General features: G+C 42.9%; 1 protein-coding gene across 7 annotated transcripts in view; it reads right to left on the bottom strand.

Moving 5' to 3' along the window:
- Positions 1 to 14485, bottom strand: part of ERCC6 (ERCC excision repair 6, chromatin remodeling factor) — a 73732-nt gene extending 59247 nt beyond the window's left edge. For 3 of the 7 annotated variants that reach the window (XM_057530661.1, XM_007178719.3, XM_057530667.1), the window contains exons 1-4: positions 14370 to 14470; positions 8506 to 8937; positions 6494 to 6614; positions 4467 to 4578 (exon numbers count right to left, since the gene is read on the bottom strand). In XM_057530661.1, coding sequence (XP_057386644.1) covers positions 4467 to 4578; positions 6494 to 6614; positions 8506 to 8927 — 655 coding nt within the window. In that variant the 5' untranslated portion in view covers positions 8928 to 8937; positions 14370 to 14470. Of the gene's footprint in view, positions 1 to 4466; positions 4579 to 6493; positions 6615 to 8505; positions 8942 to 9202; positions 9371 to 14369 lie in introns of all 7 variants that reach the window. The other 4 variants (XM_057530666.1, XM_057530665.1, XM_057530663.1 and 1 more) reach the window with 3 other exon arrangements.
- Between the last annotated feature and the right edge of the window lie 11303 nt (positions 14486 to 25788).

Below are 25788 nucleotides of genomic sequence, written 5' to 3'. Positions count from 1 at the left end.
TGCCCTTGAGGAAGCAATCTCCCAAGTTTCCACGTCACTGCTAATACCAGCATTCAGACGGACTTAAATACAAGAGACAACAGAACTGAAAATAGACATCTAAAGAATCAGCATGTACCTAAATAGGTAAAACATAAATGCTGCCTCCGCACTGCCCAATAGGAGAGTCACCATATGGCTACTTAAATTTACATTGAAAATTCATTCTCTCAGTGGTACTGGCCACATTTCAAGCGCTCAATAGCCACGTGTGGCTAAAGGCTACCATAATGGACAACACAGACAGCATTTCCGCTACTGCAAAAAGGTCCACTAAACAGCACTGTGTTAGATGTGTGAAGTTAACTGACTGAAGGGATGAACTAAAGTTGGAAGTTATGCCATAATAATAGAAAGCCACCCAGAAATCATCCCTCTTTCGTTAGTTGAAATTAATCTCTAGCAAAATTACTTTACCCATAGCCAAAATACCAAAAGAAGCAAAGGCTTAATAGGAAGGAATCCATATTCTAAAATCTGTATTTCTTGTAGGCCATAATAGCACAGTGCAGTTTTTCATTAAATGTGCACTGAAGAAAAACATACATCAGAAAGTGCACAAATCCTAAGTGTACAGCTCAGTGAATTTTCAGAAAAAAAAAACAAACCCATAACACCAGCATCCAGATCAGGAAGCATAAATTACTAGGACCCCCAGATATGCCCTTCATGGTGCCTCCCAGCTTCTACCCAACAAGATACTGACTGACCTATTAACACTGTAGACAAGTTGTACCTGGCTTTCAACTTAATGGAAATGGGAATGTCTGTACTTGTATCTGGTTTCTTTTGTTCAACATTATGCTTGTGTGAGTCACACTTACTACTGAATATAATTGCAGTCTGTTGATTCTCATTGCTGTTAGTATTCTATTATATAACTCTACTACAATTTTTCCATTCTAGTGTTACTGGACATTTGGGTAGTTTCCAGGTTTGGGCTACTAGGAATAATGTTGCTATGGGTATTCCAGTACACATTCTTTGGTAATGTATGTATTTAATTCTTTGGGTATATTAAGCTTTAGCAGGCACCACCAAACAGATTTACAAAGTGGTCCTATCAATTTTAAGTTCCACCAACAGTGTTTGAGAGTTTCAACTGGTCCACATTCTTGCCATTCCACTTTAGCTATGCTGGTAGGCATGTAGTAGTACCACTTTGTGGCTGTAATTTGTATTTCCCTAGTGACTAGTGAACTAGGGAATCTTTACGTAAGATCTGTTGATCTTTTGGGTAGCCTATTGTGAAGAAAATGTTCAAATGTTTTGCCCATCTTTCTCATATGTGGTCTGTCTTTAAAAGAAAAAAAAAAAAAGATTTCTAGGAGTTCTTCATACGTTCTGGACTCAAGTCCCTGGATTGATACAGATATTGCAAACATCTTTTCCCATTCCGCAGCTCGCCTTTTCACTCTCTTAAATGCTATCTTTCAGCGAACATAAGACCTTAGTTGTAACATAGTTCATTTATCAAATCTTTTCCTTTACAGTGAGCATTTTTGTGCCTTGTTAAATCTTTGCCCCAAGATCATGAAAACGTTTTCCTATGCTATATTCTAAAAGCTTTGTTTTATCCTTAACATTGAAATCTACAATCCATTTGGAATTTATTTTTGTACACTGTATAATGGGCCAATATTCACTTTACCTTCATGTGGATTAACCCAGCACACTTAGTGAAAAGACGATTCTTCTCCACAGCACTGTACTGCCACATCTGTCATAAATCAAGTAACCACATATGGGTGGGTCTGTTTGCTGGACCCTCTACTCTGTCCCATTGGTGTATTTGTCTATCCTTATGCCACTACAGTGTCTTAATTACTATAGGTTAGTAATAGGTCTGGATATTTTGTTCTTCTTCAAGATTGCCTTGGCCATTCTTGACCCAATGCGAGTTTATATAAATTTTAGAATCAGTTTGTTAGTGCCACCCACCCTCAGCCTACTCTTCCTACTCTACACCCTCTCCCTCAAAAAACTCCCTGAAATTTATATCAGGGTTACACTGAAACTGTAAGTGGATAGAACTGACATCATTACAATACTGTATCTTCCTATCTATGATCATGGTGTATCTCCCCATTTATTTGCCTTTTTTAATTTTTCAATGACGTTTTGTAGTTTTTAATGTAGAGAGCACTGAAGAAAACTACCTTTTTTACTAAGAGTTATTTCCAGGTATTTGATTTTGATCATAATTGCCATCTTTATTAAATTTTATTTTTTGCTTTTGCTCGTATGTAGAAATATGACTGATTTTTTTTTTTTTTTTTTTTTTTTTTTTTTTTTTTTTTTTTTTTTTTTTTATGACTGATTTTTATATATTGACCTTGTATCCAATGACACTGCTAAATTCACATAGTAATTCCAATAGACTGCCCATTGATTCTTCCGGATTTTTGATATGACCAATCACATATGCTGTAAATAATGATGGTTTTATTTCTCTTCTTACATTACTACACTATCCAGTACAATGCTGAACAGGAAAGGTGATAGCAAGCACCTCATCTCATCCCAGATCAGAGGAGCAAAGCCAACTGTTGCAAAGTTTATCCCACCTAATTCCAGGAAAGGATTCTTTAATCAGATAATCCTCACAACAATTAGGAAACTGATCACTATGTGGAGACTAGGGGAAAGGAAACCTCAGGGAAGCATGTGAGCAAAGAAATGAAGGTCTACTATGCTTATGCCCACCTCAAAGCAGACTTGGAAAGGTTAAAGAGTGTAGCCAAGGTCTATACCTGGGCAATACAGAGCTGGGGTATACAAAGCCTAGACGCTCTGTTCTCCTGCCCCACCAAACAGGGCATCGAGCACCAGGGAGAAGGAAGGTATCCCAGAAGGGATGGAGGAGGAAGGGTTATAAGAGAGACCAGGAGTCTGAAGTGTTAGCTGGAGCCCCACTGGAGAGGGATAATAGGAACCAGGAGTTCAGAAAAAGGGCGAGGCCATAGGTCTACAGATTTATAAGATACTAGAACCTAGGTGGCCACAAAAGCCATAGGGAATGGATGAGATTATTTGGGGAGAGGTAGTATGAGAAGGCGGAGGCTCAGGGCTTCCCTGGTGGCGCAGTGGTTAAGAATCTGCCTGCCAATGCAAGGGACACGGGTTCAATCCCTGGTCCACAAAGATCCCACATGCTGCGGAGCAATTAAGCCCGTGCTCCACAACTACTGAAGCCCGCGCGCCCTAAAGCCCGTGCTCCGCAACAAGAGAAGCCACCACAATGAGAAGCCCACGTACCACAACGAAGACTCAACGCAGCCAAAAATAAATAAATAAATAAATAAATTTATAAAAAAGACAAAGAAAAGGGCTCAGCAAGAAATTCTGAGAATAATCAACATTTAAGATAAGCCTAGAAAAGCTGGTCAAAAAAAACTAAACAGAAATGGTCAGAAGGCTAAAAGGAAAACCAGAAGAGAGACATGGATCCTGGAAGGCAGGGAAGTATCAGCTGCTACAGACAGGCCAAGTGGAGTTTTTGGATGGGGGAAGTAACAATTAATCCTGGGCCAAGTTTTACCAAACAAATAATAGGTAGCAAAAGACAGCAGCAAGTTCTAGTCAGCCAGACCAGGACAATAGTTTTTTTTACCAATGAGAAATATGGCATTTCAGCAGCAGAAAGCACTCCTCATAGGTCCAATGGATTCTGCGAGACGTTAATAGCACATCTAATATTTATTTTTTTCCAATGCCTCAATTAATTCTCACAATTCTCTTGTTTTACTGAATAGACTTCTGGAATTAGTAGAAAGTATTTGCCTGAAGGGTTTAAATCTATATTTCAACTAGTAAATAACTGAACAGCTACCAACAATTTCTAAACACACATGCACACACACTGACTACAAAGATATTTCATTTCAGAGCTTATACATCTTCCCAAAACGTTTTCCAAAAGATGCCCATCCAGGTCAGTGATACAAACAAAATCATGGCCATGGATTAAATAACCTGAATTAAGATGCCCTTTCTTGAACAACAGAATTGATGCTTGGAAAGCCTGCCAAATATGTCCCCAAAAGATATTTAAAAGCAATTCTATGAATGTTGATGGATGATGCGTGGTCAACAAAACGTAATTCAATCAAGATGTTAGGTGTCTATGAAATCAATTATACAAGCATGTTAAGATTTCTAATTTATTAGACGTAATACTAAATGCGCACCAGGAGCCTCCATTAGACTGAGCTAAAAATTTACTTTCTTTCTCTGAAACCCCATAAGACAAAAATAGATTTGGTTCTACAGGTGTGGAGAATAAAATTTTCCTGTATCTCTTTTGTCACTAAGTAAACAAATGTATTTTTCCCAACACCCAGGCCAGAACTGAAGAGACAGCCTCCACTGATGAGAGGCAGCAGGCCTCAATCCGAGAACAGAGACACTGTCCCCAGTATCCTCACCTGCATCCTCCTCCTCCAGACTGGCATGATCTAGTTCAACTTTCACCTCTGCTCCCCGAAGGATAGCCTGGAGACGTTTTTGTTTTGCTGTGATCTTCTTCAGCTGTTGTTCCTTAATTGGTAGATATTGAATACAAAAAACAGCAATGAAGTGATTAAATGTTAAATACAGAAGACAGCATTACAAAATTTTAAAAACTTTAATCAAGAGCAAAATAAAAATAAAACAGAACTATCACATATTACTATTACTACAGGAAACCTTACTTGAGTAACTGCCACTTTCCTAGCAGGAAGGAGCCCTCAAAGCATGTCCATCGGGCAGCATCCCTGACCCCACCCACCCTCCTGACTGGGTGGCACAGCTCTCTACTTGCCTGAGCAGCTAAGTTCACATGCACTGACTCTCCACTGACTTGGGAGGTGCAACTGCTCTACATGGTTTCCCCATTACACACTGGGTAAATCACTGAATTTCTGTTTCTGACCTTAGCAGCCAATGGGCTATGAGGTCAATAGGCTGTAGGGATAAGAAACAAACACAAATGTTCAAACAGTTGAAAAAGTCAGTCGCCTCTGATAATCTACCATATTTATGACTGTCCTTTATAGTATCCTACCCAATCGCAAAATTTTAAAGGGAAAATCTATTTTGATATACCCTTTTATTCTGTCCTCCTCGGGCCCCTCTTTGTCTCGTCTCCCTCTACATCACCAGAGCTTGGATATGCGGCCATTCCTAGGGACCCCCTAATTAACTAGGCCTGTGGTAGGTGGTTCTTCTTCCCAAGGTCAAGAATGCTTGAACGCCAGACATGAGTGTGGGGCAAAGGGACATCCTGATTATAACACCATGTTGTAATGACTTGTAATTCCTTTTACTGTATCTCACCGTTTTTCTCTCAGCAAACTCTCATGCAAAACAGCCTCTCTCTCTGAACAGTCTCTCTCTAAACAGCAAAAAGCTGCTAAAGAAAGATAGGAATGTATAACCAAGTTAGACCAGTACCTAAAGGAGCCTAAGACTGGTCCTCTCTGCTCTTCGAAACACCAGCCCACCAGAAGCCCACTATTCACATGCTCCACGAGAAGCCAGGCGGTCTCCTCTCTGCTTTGGGGAGACCCCGGGTGCCTCAAGCCACTGTGAGCTCTGACCTTTGGGCTGCTGCTGTAGAGTTAAGTGAGAGAGACAGTGTGGGGAAGATCAAGAACCGCTGAGTGGAGAGCAAAAGGAGGAACCAAGGTTAGCCACACCCCACAAGTAGAGCCTGAATAAGAGCTGTGAGGACTCTACTCAGTGCACTGAATCAACTGCAAGCACAAGGCCATCTGCTAGTCACTTTGGATGGCAGCAATAAAGCGATCAAAACTAGTCACTTCTACCTCCTGCAATACATTGTCATGAAGTGTACATAAATTCTAAAAAATGTTTCAACCCTCATAAAAACAATGTCATAAGTAACAGACATTCCCTACCCTTAAGTCCTCCAACCCTAAGTGCAGACCCGGTCAGTGTGGCTGGGTGATGACTGAACACCGAAGGCCAGCCTCTCAGAACAGTGATCACGAGTGTGTGAGGGGCGAGGGCTGGGTCGATGGGAAACGTCTGCAGACAATCAGTGCAAGCAGGAGCTGAGCAGGAAAAAGAGCAAGTCCACACAAGAAGACAAGGAGACTGCATGAGAGGCCAGCATGCCAAACAAGAACCTAAGCTGGGGACAGAAAGTGGTGCCGCAGGGAGACTATGAAAGTACCCGAGTGAGGAGGCACGCAAAGCCAAGAGGAACTTTTTCTCAGTTACGTATGTATGCGTACATATGTGTATTTTTAGAAACACTCTTTAAGCAGAGGATGTTAAAGGGAAACAGCCAAAAAATTAAATGTATAAAAGGAACTCAAAAGTTTCTGTTATAAATTTGCTTCACATCTTACCAGTACTTTTCAGAATAGCTATTTCCTAAATATTAAATAAGCCTAAATAATGACTTTTGCAAAAATGCAAGACTTGGTGTGTTATTTGGAGTCACCTTGTTGTACTTCTGTCGTTTTACAGAATCTAGTTTCCTGTTGATGTCTTTGTTGGTGGCAGCTTGAGGGCTAAGTTGTTCAATAATTTTATTGATTTGCCTTAGGGATGTCGTACATGACCTGAAAAAGAAGATAAAATGTCCATTTTCCACTCTGGTAACATCTTTTATAGAATAACATGAAGAGAGAAATGCTAAAAACATGTCCCTTTTACTTCTTATTAACTAAAAGACAAAAGAAACTAAACCAGAATACATATTCTTTTTGGCCACTAATAGAACTTGAAGGGTTATTAGAAGTCTAAGAAGACTGCTCATGTTTTTCTTTAATCTGGCCAATTTTAATCAGTTCATTCCCATTTGCAAGCAGATTCATTCATTCTACAAGCATTTGAAGGGTCTACTCTATTCAAGAGACTGTGCAAAAACAATAGGCAATAAGTAGTCCCTTTATATGAAAAAATGCATACACTTTTTTTTGAGAGTTAATTTTTTAGAGCAGTTTTAGGTTCATGGCAAAACTGAGAGGAAGGTAAAGATTTCCCATATACTCCCTGCCCCACATACGCACAGCCTACCCCATTACCAACAACTCATACATGGGTGTTTAAAGGCCATTATGGAAGTCTCCCAAAGCTTGGAAAAGTACTAAAAATATTTAAACATCTTCTTATATAGGTCAGGCAACTGTGACAATATTTTTCTTTTGCATGACTAGAAGACTTACTTGCTGTCGTTTTACACTTTGTAGTGCAAAGAAAAAAAATCAATTTATAATACATTCCTCCTAAAACAGACATCATAGAATTGTAACTCCCAATTTTTGAAACACAAATTCAATCTTGACACTTGTGTAATTTGCTGTTTGTACCCTTTGTGGATTTCAGGAGAAAAGATGTTATCAATGCAAGTTACTGGCAGTCTCAGTATGTGTCACCATCTGTCTAGTGTTAGGCGGCCTCTAGTGTTAGGGTGATTCTGCAGCACCCTGCTCTGTCGCCTCTGCAAGCGGTGGACACATTTCCCAGGTCAAATGTAAAAGGTGTGTTCATTACATAGCATCGAGGTCCTCACACCTGAAGGTCAGACTACAACTATTGGAGAATACCTGCTGCTCAAGAGGCCCAAAGAACACACCAGAAAACTGTTAGCAGAAAACATGCCCTTTAAGTGCCAACAGCTGCTTGTACCACAGCGCCCCGCCCCCCCGTAGCCAAAAGCTCTACGTGCCTCCCTCCCCCTCCCCCAGCCGCTCCCACCTGAGACCACACCATCCCGCCACCCAGTCCTCCCCTTCCCCTTCCTGTTTCCCTGACACAGCGGAGAACACTGGCCAAGGGAGGGCAGACTGGCAACGGAGAGCGAGTTCAACTCAATCCTCCGCCCCGTCTTCCAACCCAGGTCCAGGGCACCCCCTTCCCCACCAGTGTGCTGTGCTCACACGGCCCAGGTCTGTTTCTCCTCTAAAGCACAAGTGAAGTCTCCATGGGACTTCACCTTTCTTTATAGAGTCAAAAGTACAACAGAAGAAAGGAGAAGCAGGGAGTTCTCACTGTTTCTAGAAATGCAAATCTGAAAAGGTACCAAAAGACTGGCCCTAAGTTTAGGGACAGGAAACTGGAAAGAAATTTCCAGTTTTGGGGGGGTGGGGGCGGATATGTTCCTTGTATCTGGGGTAGGACATATCAGAACTTTAGGAACACTTCTCCTGAGAACCATTCTGTGCACAAGCCTGCAAAATCTGGGGCACTTTGAACAGTGCTTCTCTCCAGGACATCATGCGTAAACAATCTGCTGTGAACTGAACTGAGCCCCTAACTACTGTGTACAACGCTTCTGAGCGAAAGGGCTGGGGTTTAGACACAAGGTCAAGGACCACCCTTACTGACCCCATCCTCCAATTAAAGGTTCTATAAATCTCCTAAATTTCTGGACTATCACAGCTATTGTCTGAATTTCTCCGTCATATGTAAATACAAACTCTATAATCAGAGAGAAGGTGGTCCACTCACGTGAGGTCGTCCAGCACTGACCGATACTCCTTCTCCACGTCGGCAAGCTGGGCCACGCAGCTGGCCTCGTGGATGGCGCTGTCCACCTGCTGAAGCACCCCTTGCTCCAGCACGTCCTGGTCATAGACGTCCACACCCAAACCCTGCAGCTCCAGGGCCTGTGCACTGGGCTCCACCGCCTGGATCTGATGTCTGTCGATGTGCAGCAGGGCTGGCCCTCTCCTCGGAAGTTCCGAGGGATACCCCTTGGCGGAAGTGGAGGGTCCATTAGCAGGGAAACAAGAGGGGAGGCTCTCCCCCAGCTCCACGTAGCCATCGTTTTCCTGCTTGATTGTCCCCTCTGCACTCTCACTGATATCCTGACTCTGTGAACAGTCTTGCTCCTGAGTTTGACTTGAGTGGGGGATTCTCTCATTTGGCATCCTCTACAGACTATCTAAAAGGAAAACAATTTTTCAGTAAGCCCTTCAGTTATATAGAATTGATAGTTATATAGTTTCTTAAATATCTTACAATTAAAGCAGACCAATTTCTCAAAAAATCAAGAAATAATCCTCTAATTATACGTAAATTTAAGTTCCCAAGTATTTTTCTTAAAAGGGCACAAGCTATGGATCTTCTTGAGTTCTGATAATTGAGAAAAATTAACCAAAAAAAAAAAAAAAAGCAGAAAAAAGAAGAAAAAATGCAGTATCACCAACAAACGACACTGGGGTAGCCAGCTAAGAAAGCTGGCAACCAGAATCCTGAATGATGCCCACAGAGTCTTCTCCAAATCAACTGAAGTCATTTCACTGCTGCTTTCCAAGTTAGCCTCTTCACTGCATTATGGCACAAGTGACCTACATCATAGTGGCAAGATCAACTGTAAAGTATAGATTTAGTGACTTGAGAGAGAGACTCTACAAATCTAACACTAAAAACTTTTAGGTTGAACTCCAAAAAACAGAAACTCTGAACAAGAGGTAATAAATAGCACCACTCAAATCAGAATCTGAGGAAGATTAATTAAAATATTCTCAAAAATAACTCCATTTCAATGCATGATATAATTTCTCAACATCAGGCTGGCAAAAACATGATGACTGATAATCCAGGATAGGCAAGAAAAATCCACTTTCACATAATGCTGGTGGGAACATAAGTTAGTAAAATTCTTTTGGAAGGCAATTTAGCAATATCTATCAAGATTTAAAATTCACATTACTAGGCACTTATTCCAGAGAAATACTCACATATACATAAGGATATTTATTGTAGCATGTTTTTAAATAGTTTTTAAAAGGCATTAAGTATTTTCAATGGTAGTGATATAAAAGCCAAGTAAGACGAAAAAAGTCACATTGTATGAAGACATTTATATTGGAAAACAATGTGTATCCACATCTGTGTGTATGGAATGCATTCAAAATGATCTGGAGATACAAACTAAACCTGCGACAATTGGGAGGGGGAAGCAGAAGGAACAAGTAGGAATAAAGGGGAACTCTCACATTTTACTCCAAGAAATCAAGAACTCCTTGAATGAAAATGTGTTCGCTATATTGCCTGTATAACTCCATCGAATAAATACTTTTATATACATTAAAAAAAAAGTGACAGCTTTTCTTTTTATTTAACTGTGAATAAACTAAGGTTTCTTTAAGCACTGAAACTTTATTTCTATGAAATGACAACAAATTCCCCAACAAGCCCCACTCATTCCTCATTAAATAAAATGATCCCAGTGGCCAAGCACTAGGATACAAAGATGCCAGGAACTTAAGTGTCATCCTGCCCTGAGTAGCTCACTCTCTACTGGAGGAGAAGCATGCCAGTAACAACACAGAGGGGCAGGTCTGTAAAAGAGGCACAGGCAAGAGCCCAGGTGGGGGACTTCCCTGGTGACAGTGGTTAAGAATCCGCCTGCCAATGCTGGGGACATGGGTTCAAGCCCTGGTCCGGGAAGATCCCACATGCTGCAGAGCAACTAAGCCCACGCGCCACAACTACTGAGCCTGCACTCTAGAGCCGGCGAGCCACAACTAGTGAGCCCACACGCCACAACTACTGAAGCCCATGTGCCTAGAGCCCATGCTCCACAAGAGAAGCCACAGCAATGAGAAACCTGCGCAACGCAACGAAGAGTAGCCCCCGCTCACCGCAACTAGACAAAGCCCACACGCAGCAAGACCCAACGCAGCCAAAAAAATAATTAATTAATTTTTGAAAGTTATCTTAGCAACTCAATAAATTCTTTAATTCAAATGAAAATCTCTGATCAACGTAGTCTTCAAAATTAACATTACCTACAGTATTTGGAGCAAGTCACTTTGGAATATACACTGAGATATTTTTCTAACAGTAAAGATACAGAATCTATTTCCCTTTTTTCCTTCTGTTTCCCTGTGACCAAGGGCATATATGATTTTTTTCTGTAAATTCTTTTTTTTTTTAATTTTTGAATTTTATTTATTTTTTATACAGCAGGTTCTTATTAGTTATCCATTTTATACATATTAGTGTATATATGTCAATCCCAATCTCCCAATTCATCACACCACCACCACCCCCCGCCATTTTCCCCCCTTGGTGTCCATACATTTGTTCTCTACATCTGTGTCTTAATTTCTGCCCTGCAAACTGGTTCATCTGTACCATTTTTCTAGGTTCCACATATACACGTTAATATATGATATCTGTTTTTCTCTTTCTGAGAAAAAAAAAGAGGCCAGGTGGGCACAGAGGAAAGGACAGTGCACTGGGTCTGGAGTTCAAAAAACACATACAAACTGAGATTTGAACATGTGACCCAGGATCTGATATACAGGAGGTGTTCATACACGCTGAAAGGAAGTAAGGTTCAGAGAGGAATCTAAAATAACAAGTCTGGTCTGGACAACTGAGTCACTCGTGAATTCAGTCACAAAAATATGAATCAGAAAAGCAGCATATGGGAAGCAGGGAGAGCTGGCAGTAATGTGTCCAGCTGGCACGCAGGCAGAAATGCAAATCTAGGCGCTAGAGAAAATCTGGACAAGATGCGGATGCACTGGCAGAGTAAACAGCCCCAGGGATTCCAAGGCTGTGACAGGTACCAAAGATCCTTTTAGAGGGCAAGAAGAGGCTAACACTGAAAAGGTTAAAAGAGAACAGCAGAGTAAGAAAGTTCCTCCATTTGGGGCCGTTCTGATTATTTTCAGGAGAAAGGATAAGATTGGAACTCTATCATTTTCAACAGAGAGAGCAGGATTCTGGCTCAGAGTCTTCATACTAGCTGGAATTTAACAATTCTGTTTTCATTGTTCTTATTTGTATGTAAACAAAAATTTCCTTTTCAGGTTAAAAAAAAGACATTAAATCCATCAAAATATTAAGTAATAGCACTGTAATACAAAGAAAAGTTTAAAATAATAATGTTTGGAGAAAACTTCCAATAACAGAAAAAGAGTAAGAGGGGTGGGCTTCCCTGGTGGCGCAGTGGTTGAGAATCTGCCTGCTAATGCAGCGGACACGGGTTCAAGCCCTGGTCTGGGAAGATCCCACATACCGCGGAGCAACTAGGCCCGTGAGCCACATCTACTGAGCGTGCGCGTCTGGAGCCTGTGCTCCGCAACAAGAGGCCGCGACAGTGATAGGCCCGCGCACCGCGATGAAGAGTGGCCCCGCTACCGCAACTAGAGAAAGCCCTCGCACAGAAACGAAGACCCAACACAGACAAAAATTAATTAATTAATTAATTTAAAAAAAAAAAAAAAAGTAAGGAGGAATGGTTAAAAATGGAAGATAATAGGGCAAGTTCCAAAGGAAACCAGAAAGGGTCCAGTGGATTTGGAAAGCAGGTCACTAGTTACCTTAGTAAAAGAAAACTTAGTGGAGCAAAGGGGACAAAGCCAGACTGCAGTGGGATAAGAAGTGAGTAGAGAAGGAAACAGAGGCCTTATCCCCTTAAGGATACGCCATGGCAGGGAGATCACTGGAATAATAAAGTAATCAGAGGATGGGGTAAAGATGCTGAGTAATTGACCTTGGGGTCCAAGCTGGGTAGATTTTTAAAAAAACAAGCCAGAAGGGACTGGAAGAGGGAGGGAAGGAGGGAGAAAGGGAAGGGAAGGGAAGGGAAAAGGGAAAAGGGAAAAAAGAAATAAGGAGGCAGTCAAGAAGCCACTTGGAGAATGGACCAATGGGCAAGTCTCCTGGGAATAAGAGATGAAAACAACGAAGCTCTCCTCAGAAGGTAAAGAGTTTCCAAAGTGAAATAAATTATATGACATTCAATAAATATTTATGGAGGGACTTCCCTGGTGGTCCAGTGGTTAAGACTCCACGCTCCCAATGCAACGGGCCGGGGTTCGATCCCTGGTCAGGGAACTAGATCCTGCATGCCACAACTAAGAGCCCGTGTGCTGGCGCAGCCAAATAAATAAATATATATTTTTTAAATATTTATTAAAATATATATATATATATATATATTTATTGAAAGTCAATTACACCAGGCAATGTACTAGGTTAACTAGTTTCCGTCCCCATAGAGCTTAGAGGCTCTTGCGGATGACACACATTTTAAGAATTTTATATATACATATACATATTTACGTGTAAGTATGTATTTATACATAAATTACACACACACACAAATGTAACTGTGGTAACTGCCGTAAGAAGTACAGGATTCTTTATGACAAAACAACAGAGGAGCCTAATTGACATTGCAGAGGTAGGTGTGAGGTCAGGGAGGTCTCTCTGATAAAGTGATATTTGAACCAGCATCTGAAGGATGAATAGGAGTTAACAGGCCAAAAGTGAACATTTTGCAAAGAAACAGCATGTGTAATTCCCAAGGCTGGAAAGAGCTGGTGCGGTTGGAAAAATGGAAGAAGGCTGGAGCATTGTGAGAAATCTTTATTTTATTTTACATGAATAACAGAGTTAAAGGAGCTGATAATGACTCCATTTATTGTGTAAATTCTACAAAACATCTTCTAACACTCTGCAAGGCTTAATCATCTGAGAAAACAATATCTTCATTGTCTTTCTTTAAGCACTGGGGCTTCTGTGGGATGAGCTGGATTCTGGTTGGGAGGTTTGGTTGAATGCATGCAGAGCTGGGGAGGGGAATGGGCATAAGTGAAGACTAAGGGGCAGGCAAGGGCCCTGAGGAAACACAAAGGGCCTGAGGAAACATGAACTTGGATTTTTCTCCAAGTGTAATGGAGTGACTTCGAAGAGTTCTAAACAGGGTGACGATGGCATGACCCAATTTATGTCTGTAAAAGACCAGTTGGACCACTGTACGGATAATGGATTGGAGGAAACACTGCAACATGGACATGTTGGGACACGTACGGGTGACAAGTGACAGAAGCCTGGAACAGGGAGAGAGCACTTAAGATGGATGCTACGTGGGAAATCTTTGTTACGGAACTTATATGCGGACTGCTCAATCCTCCTTCACATACTCCCACTTTTACTGTATCAATGCCTAAAGTGCCTGACTTGTACTTACCCCGCTTCTCTCTTTCAAATAACAACTCCAGTGTTTTAATCGAGATCAAACAGGGCCGGGCTGCCCCTGCGCGCGGGGGCCGAACACAAAGCCGAAAAGTTGATGCTTACATGACGGCCCGCCTGCCCGCGGCGCAACCAGAAGCTGGGACACCCCGCGGCCCCCCCAGGTGAGCGCCCCGCAGCGTCACTTCCGGCCGCAGGTGGGCTGGCGCGTTAGGCTAGCGCCTGGCCCGAGGGCCGGCTCCCGGCCGCCCGCGCGGATGGGCTCGTTCCCGGCTGCCAGGGGTCCAGGCGGGGCCGCGGCCGCCTGGACAGCCCGAGCGGGCCCCAGACATCTCCCGCCCGACGTTCAACCCAGCCGCCATAACACTCACCCCAGGGCCGCGCGGCCAGCCGTACGGAAACGTAGACGCAGACGCCTTCACCAACAGCCTTGCAACCGGGACTGGGACCGGCCGCGGCGCGTGCGTCTTCTGCCCGCCGTAAGCGCCGCCCCCAACAATGACCTGACGGGCTTGCGCGTGTGGGGCCTACGGCGCATGCGCCGACTCTAGAGTTTATTTTGAACTGCGGGCGAGACCACGTGGTTTGAGCGAAGAATGCAGCCCCGCCTTTCTACCTGTGAACCGGGTGCGAAAGTGGCGTAGGCTGCTGACCTGTGGCTTGTGACCAGCGCTTCACTCGTGGTGAAAAATGCCTCTGTAGTAAGGCGGTTATAAGAATTAAAAGACATGTTTCCAGAAAAAGAGAGAGAGGTACGTATACTAGTGTGCCGTGCGAATGTAAGTGCTTACAATTAACCATGAACTCCAAAAAGAAATTGAGCTTGGGAAAGGGAGCTGGCTTGAGCACTGCACATTTCAGTAGCCGCGCGCAGTAGGCGTAGTGACCTCTCTTGGTCAAACGGCACGGCTGTTAGCACGTAATAGGGCTTATTTATCTCTGTTCCCCCCTTCGCTCTACACACACACACACACACACACACACACACACACACACGCCCACCCCACCCCCCAAGCAGGGGTGGGTGTGTGTGCATAGTGGGCCTACGTCAATGCCTTGATTGCATTAGTGAGCCAGTCATTTAATATTTGTCCTCAGATTAAAGAGGTAAGGAGAATTTTGAGCCAGGTGAGAGTTTAGCTGGGAACATTTGCAGAAACGAAATGTTCATACACGGGTTCAGAACAAAGGGAGGAAATTGAGCTACACCGAGGAAGGAGTAGCCCATGATGGGTGGCAGCTGTACCATACAGCAGCTTCTTAGCCCAGGGATTCCTGCTCTGGGAGAGGGTGGATTTTCCAGGGGCCAGAGCCAGAAAGCCCTCTGGGAGTGGCAGTGACTGTGGGAAGGATCTTTGGGGCCTAGGTAGAGAAGTGCCTTACTCATTTTGAAGCCTGAAGTTGGAAGGTAGGAAAAGGGGGTGGGAAGTGTACTTGATAATGCTCAGTAATACCACTGTATCTCTCCTGTTAGCAGTGCCAATCTACGTATGCCTAGAGCCATCCCACATCAAAGTATAACTTGTTTTTTTAAAAAGGAATAAAGAATTCTAGTCATCTCTTGAATAAAATATTGATAAGATATTAGTTTTAATGCTTGATTGTGAGAGCAGTTTCTCCCAGATATATAGTGGTTACCAACCATTCTGAGAATGAGGTCCGCTTTTTAATGTGTATTATTTTGGTGAGCCCCTATGTATCATTCAGAATTTGGACAGGAAGCAGATGGTACACTCAGACTAGGTAGTTGAGAAGAATTAATAACAATGTTTACAGAGGTGTGGGCAGGGTTTAGGAAAACAACTCAGGATAGCAAAGTAACCCTGGGGCTAGCAAGAGGCCAGGAGCCTCTGTTCCCATCTGTTATGGGCTAGATTGCATCCCCCCAAATTCATTTGAAATTCTAACCCCCAGTACCTCAGAATGTGTATTTGGAGATCTGGTCTTTAAAGACCCTAAAAACCTTTTAAGTTAAGATGAGGTCATTAGGGTGGGCCCTAATCCAATATAACTGGTGTCCTTATAAGAAGAGGAAGTTAGGACACAGACACCGAGGAAAGACCATGTGAAGACACAGGGAGAAGATAGCCATCTACAGGCCAAGAAGAGAGAACTCAGAAGAAAACCCTGCAGACACCTTGGTCTCAGACTTCTGGCCTCCAGAACTGTGAGAAAATTAACTTCTGTAGTTTAAGCCACCTAGTCTGTAGTACTTTGTATAGCAGCCCTACCAAACTAATACACCATCCCTGGGCCTGAAGGGATAATGGGAGGATACAGGTTCAGAAGAGAGTAGCTGTGTGGAGAAGACCACTTGACGAGAGAAATGCATAAACCTGTGGTCACTCAGCAGGAGGGAACTAAGGAGATAAATACCCAGACCTCACTATCCTCCATTATTTCATCTGCTGGTGCATCCCATTGGACAAAATCACTGAAGCCAGAGGGCAAAGGAGCCTGTTGATGCCCATCTATATAGATCAGTATCTTAGAGCACAGGGCAGGGTAGAGAGAGATGGGGAGTGGATCTGGAACATCAAACAAGATATGCATCAAACCCCACACAATTGTAATTATCCTTTTCATATCCCTTTAATTTAGAAAATGCATAATGATTTAGAGTCACTATTAATTCAGGAAAGCTTTTCACATGAATTTGTATTTAACTAAAGGATCTATATATACTTTCCCTAAGCCAACTTTCCTCTGACCTCTCTAGACTGAAAGTAGTAATAAGGTCATGTTAGCAGCAGAATTTGAAGATTCCTGTGCCCACCTGAATATTCAGGACCCTTCTTTTCCCCCATGCCCTTACAAATGAAACTAATACACTATAAAAGGGAGATTCCCTTAGCCCTTCCACCGTGTGAGGACACAACGACAAAATGGTGGTCCTGGAAGTGGGCTCTCACCGGACACCGAACTTGCTGGCATCTTAATCTCGAACTTCCCAGCCTCCAGAACAGTGAGAAATTTCTGTTGTTTATAAGCCACCCAGTCTATATTTTTGTTAGCAGCCTAAGTGGACATAGAATATAATAGTGGGATTTTCAGTAACTTATTTGTAATGCTCATTTATAAACTGAGACATCTAGATATCAGCCAAGACCTCTCCTTTCCTCCCTACTCACTCAGTCCCCATTGGTTCTGCCTCAGTAGCTTACACACGTACCCAACCTTCTCCATCCCCTCTGTTGGAACCAGTGTTCTCATTCCAGTCTTGTTCCCTACCCATGCATTTGCATGCATTTGCCAGAGGGATTTAAGACGCTGCTCTGATCATGTTCTCCTCTGCCTCAGACCCACTCTTGTATGACAAAATCCAAGCTCTTTAACATGTTATCCAAGCCATTTTATTATCCTGCCCAATCAGATTTTTCTGCATCATTTCTGTCCTTCTCTCCCGGGGTATGCTCAAAATTTAAGGAACTACATACTATTCTATTTGTAGTGTGCTGCTGTTGGCTCCTACTGGCTAGCAAGTCTATTGTGTGCATCTGTTCTCAATTGTTTTAGACTTCTTGGGCTGCCATAACAAAACATGAATGGCTTAAACAACATACTTATTTTCTCACAGTTCTGGAGGCTGGGAAGTCCAAGATTAAGGTGCCAGCTGATTCAGTGCTGATGAGGACTCTTCCTGGTTTGCAGACAGCCACCTTCTTAGTGGAGAGAGAGTTCTGGTATCTCTTCCTTTTCTTATAAGGGCATCAGGCCCATCAGATTAGGACCCACCACTCTTAAGGCCTCATTTAACCTTAAGTATCAATACATCCCAAAGGCCCTATCTCCACATACATTCACAGTGAGGGGTTAGGACTTCAACATGTGAGGGTGGTCATGGGAGACACAATTCAGTCCATAGCCCACTCTGCTTTCAGTGACTTCGCATTGGTAGCTTGAAATTGGTCGTGTAGGAGTATTTACACTGCAGAAATGGATAAACTCTGAGCCAGGGCTTTTGGTGGGAGGGGAGCAGTTAATCTTTCCCTAGCATACCTCCACTTCTTATTTTCAGGCCCATGTGACTTTGCACATGGGTCTCTCACCTGGAATTCTCTCACCTATTCCAAACTCAGCCTAAACTTTCGTCTTCTGAAGCTTTCCTTGACCCTCTCTGCAGAATTAGGCCCTTGCATCTCCTCTACACCCCAAAACCAGTATTTCAAAAATCCCTAGTATAGCACTTACTGTTTTCGATTTTAATGCATTTTACTTAACAAGCACTTATATAGCCCTGACTGTGGGCCAGGTTTTGTCCTAAGTGCTTTACAAATATTAACTCATTTAAATATGACCAGAATTGTCCTTGTATCTTGACGTTCTATTTAGTGTTCAGTGTAAGAAACTCTCCCCCTACCCTTACAAAGCAGAAGGACTATGTCGACTCTCACTTTTAAAAACTTCTGGGTAACGACAATGCATCAGTTTGGTTCTCCATTCCCCGTAAACATGAGGGGGAAATGTATATTGGAAGTGCATTGAAAACTGTGCAGATTTGATAAATCAAAAAATAAAGGGAAAAGCATATTGTTTAGAACTATCTTAGCAACCACCAGAAAAATTAATGTTAAATATATGTTGAATAAATGAGCAAATAATTTTAAGAGCAATGGCCATATAAAACCATATGATTCCATTGAAAAATGTAGCTATATGTATATATGTGTGCATGTACACGGGTGTGTACAGTGGGGGAGTATAATGTAGGAATGAGGAACGGTCTCCTTACTTTTTGGGCACACCTCTGTAACAGCATTCTGTGCCTCTATCTCTCTTAATCTCATTGTTTCATATATTCTGTCCAACATTGTTGTTGCCCTGATTTTTCACAAATTCCTCCCTGATTAATTTTGGGCATTGCTTGCTTTTTTCCTAATCTTTTAGGGGCATTTTGGTAATCTTCAGCAAACTCCTTGCTCTCCAAAGCTGGTATAGAAAGAAGAGAGCAAATATGTATAAGCAAATCTCCTACACAAACTTTAGAAGGTACCAGTTAATCTCAGTGTGCCCTGATTTTAGCAGGTTCCACTATTTCAGTGTAATTTTATTGTTAGTAACCAGCATTATAACTAATCTCTGCAGTTATACATTAAGGAGACTTCTAAGGGACTTGTGATGATTCTGAACACATGAGAAGAAAAGTTATCATCGATCTATTCATATCAATGGAAACTGATTAAGAGTATGAATATAAAGAAGAATTTAGCAATTGTAAGAATAACCTGAGGACATGGACGTGTTTACAGGATATCTAATTGCAGCTTAAATTCGTAGAAAGAAAGTAGATTCACATGATCTTAGTGTGCTGTACGCTGTGGGGCAATTTCACTTGTTTTTTCATTGTCAGTGCAGCTCCCTTTGAGCAGCCAACTCTCAGAGAAGGCTATTACACCAATGGCCACTAGAGGAAGCAGAGCATCAACCAGTGGGTTTGAGTAATTTCAACAGATGCCTTTGATTGAGTGGCTACTATTGTAACCAAAAGTGGAGGTGCGGCTGCCCCCCTACTCAAAAGCTAATAAACAGCCAAGGTTGGTGGAAAGGAAAGTTTGCTTTATTTTGGATGCCGGCAACCTGGGGCCAGCGGGGTGGGGCACGCCAAGGGCGGACTCCTGGCCAAAGGCCGACTCCCCTCCTCCAATGACAATCAGTGGCCAAGAGCTTTTATAGACAGAGGAAGGGGGCTATGTGCAGAAACAGCACCGTCAGCTCTGACAGTCACCTTGAAATTGGTCATGCAGTGGTCTGATCAGCATCATTTTGATTAAGTTCAGTTAATCTTCAGTTCGAGGGTCGGTTTGTTCCCGTTTCTTTGAGGCCAGTTCTGAGAATTGTGGCAGCTTATGTCATGGCTACAGTCTGGTCCTCGTGTAGTTAACTTCTTCCACCTGGTGGGGTTTCAGCATCTACAGGACAGCTCACAGGATACGGCTCAGAATATTATCTGTAGCCCGTGAGAAGGAACTGAAGGTCCTTGACTTTGCTTACTGACTAAACTATTACTGTCTTGTCCTGGTTGACTGCTTTTCCTTGCTTCTGCATTTTCTCACTTCTCTGATTAAGCATAGTCTTTGGCTAAAGTTTTTCCGCAGGCAAAAGGCAGGCACAGGACATGGGAGGGGAAGGACCATAGGGTCCTGCTCCGTTTCACTAGGAGTCAGGTGCTCCACTGAATGTGGGGGACACAGAGGGGAACAAGGCAGAGTCCCTGCTCTCATGGGACTTATATCAGAGGGAGAGAAACCACAAACGCTTTAAACAAAAATGTCAAGTAACAGATGCTATTAAGGAAAATAAAATAGGGTAACATCTTAGAAACTGACTGGGGCGCCCCTCTAGTGAGTGTGAAGTAGTATCTGAATAGGAGACATTTCAGCTGCAATCTGAATGATAGGAAGAAGATCACCATGTGGGGATTAGGCAGAAGAGGATTCTTGACGAGAAACAGTAGTGCAGAGAGGACAAGTATATGGTCAGGCTACGCAAGATGGCTCTTCTCTTGGTCTCTCTACATCCCCTGCTTGACCAGTGCCTGCTTCACCTACACCCTACTCACTGACTGACCTTCCTACATACTTGCCCCAGGCCCAAGCTGGTGATAGTTCTTATCAAAGGGGCAGTGAGGGGCATGCTAGTTTCCCCGGTAACCAATGAGCCAACCTGATGTCAGTTCCCCCTGTAACTGCCAATCTCCCCTTCCCGGAGCGAAAACTGCTGCCACGTCCTACACAGTGGGATGTTGCTCCAGGACCTTGCTTCAGACCTGTACACTCCCCCTATCCATTAAACCATTGATGTCCCTGTTGCTGATTCCGGGCTCTTTCTTTTGTCTTGAAGCTGGGCAAGTACAATCCTTGTAGGTCTGCAGGGTGCAGCCCAACAGCAAGGCAATGCAAACTTGGCAAATTTAAACATTAGAAATTGGGCCACTGTGGCTAAAGCCAAGGTAGGCAGGGGCCAGTTACCTAGACCTCTGTAAACTAGGTATGGAATTTAGATTTTATTCCAAGTGCAAATCAAATCCATCAGATGGTTTAAAGTAAGGAAGTTACATGATAAATTTATATTTTAAAAATATTTTTGCATAAGGATAGTCATAGATGAACGAAATAAAATTGAGAGTGCAGAAATAAACCCACATATCTATGGTCAATTGATTTTCTTTTTTTTTTTAATATTTATTTATTTTCAGCTGCATTGGGTCTTAGTTGCGGCACACGGGATCTTTCATTGCGACATGCAGACTCTCCAGTTGTGGCACGTGGGCTCAGCAGTTGTGGCTCAGTAGTTGTGGCACGCGGACTTAGTTGCCCCGTGGCATGTGGGATCTTAGTTCCCCGACCAAGGTCGAACCTGCGTCCCCTGCATTGGAAGGCAGATTCTTAACCACTGGACCACCAGGGAATCCCAGTGGTCAATTGATTTTCAACACTAGTGCCAAGGTCATTCAATGGGGAAAAAAATAGTCCCTTCAACAAATGGTGCTGGGAAACTGGATATTCACATGTAAAAGAATAAAGTTGGAATCTACGTCTTACCACATACAAAAATCAACTCAAAATGGATCGTAGACCTAAATGTAAGTGCTAAAACTAAAGCTCTTAGAGGAATACTTAGAGGTAAATCTTCAAAACCTTGGATTTGGCAATGGATTCTTAAATATGACACCAAAAGCACAGCAATAAAAGAAAAAAATAGATCAATTGCACTTTATCAAAATTAGAAATTTTTGTGCATCAAAGGACACTCTAGAAAGGGAAAAGACAACCCACAGAATGGGAGGAAATACTTGCGAGTCATGTATCTGAGAAGTGTCTAGTATCCAGAATGGATAAAGAACTCTTCTGACTCAACAACAAAAAGAAGAAAAAACCAATTAAAATAAGCAAAGTACTTGAATAAACATTTCTCAAAAAAATATTGGCTAAACTTATCAGATGTGACCTGGGTAATATTGTCTGGCAAGAGACCCAGTTTTCTTTCCTCCCCATGTTAAGGAACAGAAGAAGGACCTAAAACAGCAATGTTGACAGTAGTGGTTTTAGAGGGGGGAAAATCATACACGCACATTGCAAGATTAACCTCCCACTTCAGCCTGTTAACATCCTCCTTCATTTTTCTCTCCCTCATATTTGGAGCTAGCAATGCGTCTGACCCTTGGAAAGTGGAGGAATAAATATCTGAGTCTTTGTTCATGTCCTTCTTCTCTCTGGGTTGTCAATACGGTGATACTGTGTGAGTCCCCCATTATTTACCTCAAATTCCAGTCCTTTCATAAAGCTTTCCCACCACCACCTTCAGGCTGCAGGAAGTCCTCTTTGCACTCTGAGTCCAGCACAGCACTCCCCAGACTATTTTGCAATTGGCTGGGTCAGCGTCCATTTCCCCCACTGATGGGGAACTGGGACCTCTGCTGCCCCACCACCTTACCCTCTCCCTCCACAGACACAGAATGCCACCCCTAGCCCTGTCCCCTCTCCCAGAGCTACAAGGACTGTCAAGCACTTCAGATAAAGAGGTCCAGCTGCGGCCTCTCAAAGCATCAGCCCCTTGGGGACCGCAGATCTCAGAGCCATCAGCAGTTCCAAGGTTGTACCAAGTGGTGAAGCTTTAAAAACTTGCCTCGTCCAGCCTGGCATGAGCATCTACCCACAACCCACATCATTTCTGCGAGGGCTGTGCTTAGAGACTCACAGATTCCTCAAGATGCTTTTTAAGACTTCCTGCTCTTTGCTGGCAAATTGTTAGTTTGTGGCAGCATAAATAAAATTAGAGGGTTTAATTAAAACTAATGAATGAGTGAGTGGAGACCAGCCTGTCCACTTTGCTCTCTGAGCCTCAGAGCAGTAAATAATGAAAATGTCACACAGCAAGTGATGTGTTTTAGCAGAAGTGAAGGGCCAGCAGAAACAAGGCCACAGAGAGCTCCTCCACCAGGATGCAATTTGGAAGTAGGTGGAATCCCCATTTTGGTGTATCTTATTGACTAATTCCACAGGAACTGTTCCAGTTTTCTGGCCCTTCCAAAAAAAAAGAGTAGCACACAGGAAGTCCATTCTCTGTGTAGCCTTGGCGTGCTTTAATGTCCTGGTCCTCATGGAAGGGAGCAGTGGACACAATGATAGGGCCATACTGTAGGCAGTTAGTGGGCAGGAGTCTGGAATTCTGACTTTCTCAATGTGGAGGATACAAAAGGGAGAAGTGTTCTATATCCCACTTGCCTTTCAAATGCTTTCCCAGAAGTTCATGTAGGTAGAAACCTGCCCATGATTGTTTGGGCTTAGGCCTGAACGCCATTTAATCATAAAATCCTTTTTGCACAGGTTTACTAAGGCATTTTCCAGATATGCAACGACCATGCAAGTGAGAGAAGCATTTTAAAAGTCACATCCCCAATGCAACCTTCCTCCCAGTGTCCACCTCTCTGGTGTAAGACCTGCATCAGCCTGCACTGTAGCTTGTCACTTTCAAGGTGATTCTACACACAGATAGAGGCATCTTATGATTCATTTTGTCCCTGAGTGGAGGCCTGCCCAAGCATTTACATGTTGAAATGAATATTACTTTATTATGAATTGCTTCCCTTTTATTTTAGTCAGCTAGGGCATTATACTGATTTCCAAAAACTGTGCGCATGTGTGCAGGGAGTGTTAAGAAATATTTATTACAGAAATGGGTGCCTCAGACATGATTCTGTTTGTGTTTATGAAATGGGTGGGAGGCTGGCTCGTGAGGTCCTGGAATGGTCTGCTGGGGAGTTTCCTTCTGCCTTCCTGGGTCTAGCACACTCTTCTTAGCTTGGAACAGTGCTTCTCCAAGTGTGGTCCGAGGCATACCTACATCAGCATCAGGTGCTTATTAAACAGAGATTCCCAGGCCCCCTTCAGACCACAGAATTGGAATCTCCAGGAGGGGGCTGGGAACAGAACTGTCTCCCCAGCTCCGTGGGACCTGACACGTGGTGAGAAGAGGCCTCCGGGACTTCCGGACCAGGGGAGGCACTTCTGACTCCTCCCCCTCAGGGGACCTCCTCTCCTCCTCCGCCCTCATCCACATGCACCCATCCGACCCCCAGGTTTAGCCAACATTTCCTTTCCTTACATTTACCTCCACCTCCTGTTATCTCCCTCTGTCAGCTTGGCCTATTTTGCACACCAGAGTAACTATTGTGGAGTCCAGTGGGAATATTTTCCATAAAATTACACTTTCATATTTCCCACTCAAAAAATGTATCTCAGGCACCCCTATGTTTATAGCAGCACTATGCACAGTAGCCAAGACATGGAAACAACCTAAATGTCCATTGACAAATGCATGGATAAAGAAGATGTGGTACATCTATACAATGGAATACTACTCAGCCATAAAAAAGAATGAAATCATGCCCTTTGCAGCAACATGGATGGACCTAGAGATTATCACCTAAGCAAAGTAAGTCAGAAAGAGAATGACAGATATCATATGATATCACTTATATGTGGACTCTAAAATATGACACAAATGAGCTTATCTACAAAACAGAAACAAACTCACAGACATAGAGAACAGACTTGCGGTTGCCAAGGGGAAGGGATGGTGGGGAAGGGATGGATTGAGAGTTTGGGGTTAGCATATGCAAACTATTATATATAGAATGGATAAACAACAAGGTCCTACTGTATAGCACAGGGAAATATATTCAATATCCTATGATAAATCGTAATAGAAAAGAATATGAAAAAGAATGTGTATATATGTGTATAACTGAATCACTTTGCTGTACAGCAGAAATTAACAGAACACTGTAAATCAATTATACTTCAATAAAATAAATTTTTTTAAAAAAGAAATGTGGTACTTTATTTGTAGTTGGCTGTTCTAGCCTGAGTCAATACAGAAGTGATACAGGTAGGGACTGAGGAACAAACGTACAAAAATCAGCAAAGGTCCCAGGAAAAATCCTTATTTAACAAAACAATATTCAAGAAAAGTATGCAAAACCCTCTCAAACAATTAATGGCTTGGGATCACAGCTTTAATTTAAAATTTTTAAAATCCATATTGGGGATGAGGGTTGGGAATTGTAGCCAGTGTGGTGTGTGTTGTTTTCTGACTGATAACAGTTGAGGCCTTTGGTCCAGGAGAGAAAATGTCAGGCTCAGCAAGATTCCAAAGTGGAAGCAATTTGAAAAAAGGTTTGGAGGAGATCAATTCCCTGACCAAAAAGTCTAAACAAACCCAAACCAGAGCTTTTTACACAAATGATTAGAAAGAAAAATTTCATCAAAGCAAAGGTGTGTGTGCGCAACATATTGGCCCCCTGGTGTCATTTGAAGGAAATTAATGTGGAGGGCCAAAGAGATGGAGTCTGCATTATGCAATGCTCGGGAGACCTGCCTGCGATTTTGTTCCTAGTGTAGCAGAAATAAATGCTCCCAGCAAGCCTTCAGGGAGAAATAAGACATGTGCATAAGTAAGATTAATCAGTAAAGCTAGCGTCGACCTAATGAGTCATCTTTGACAGCATAAAACTTGAAAACTACAAGGTTGTGTCCTGTCAGATCTGTGCATTCTCACGAGAAGTGAAACGGGGCTGCCCAAGTGCACAGTGTGAGCGGCTCTTGAGCACCTTAGGCCTAGCAGAGAGAAAGTGATAGAAAAATGGCTGCAGTGGGGTTTATTGACCTACCATGGGACTGGTTCTGTAGAGACTTGGGGTGGGATGCTGGGAGGGAGAAAAATGAAGGTTTGGGGGCTCGTGCACCTTCTTCCCTCAGGGACCCCCATCCTTCTTGTCAAATGAAGCTC

This window comes from Balaenoptera acutorostrata, chromosome 16 (genome assembly GCF_949987535.1).
Source record: "Balaenoptera acutorostrata chromosome 16, mBalAcu1.1, whole genome shotgun sequence".
In the NCBI taxonomy this organism is placed as follows: Eukaryota; Metazoa; Chordata; class Mammalia; order Artiodactyla; family Balaenopteridae; genus Balaenoptera; species Balaenoptera acutorostrata.
This window is presented reverse-complemented; position numbering and strand designations above follow the sequence as displayed.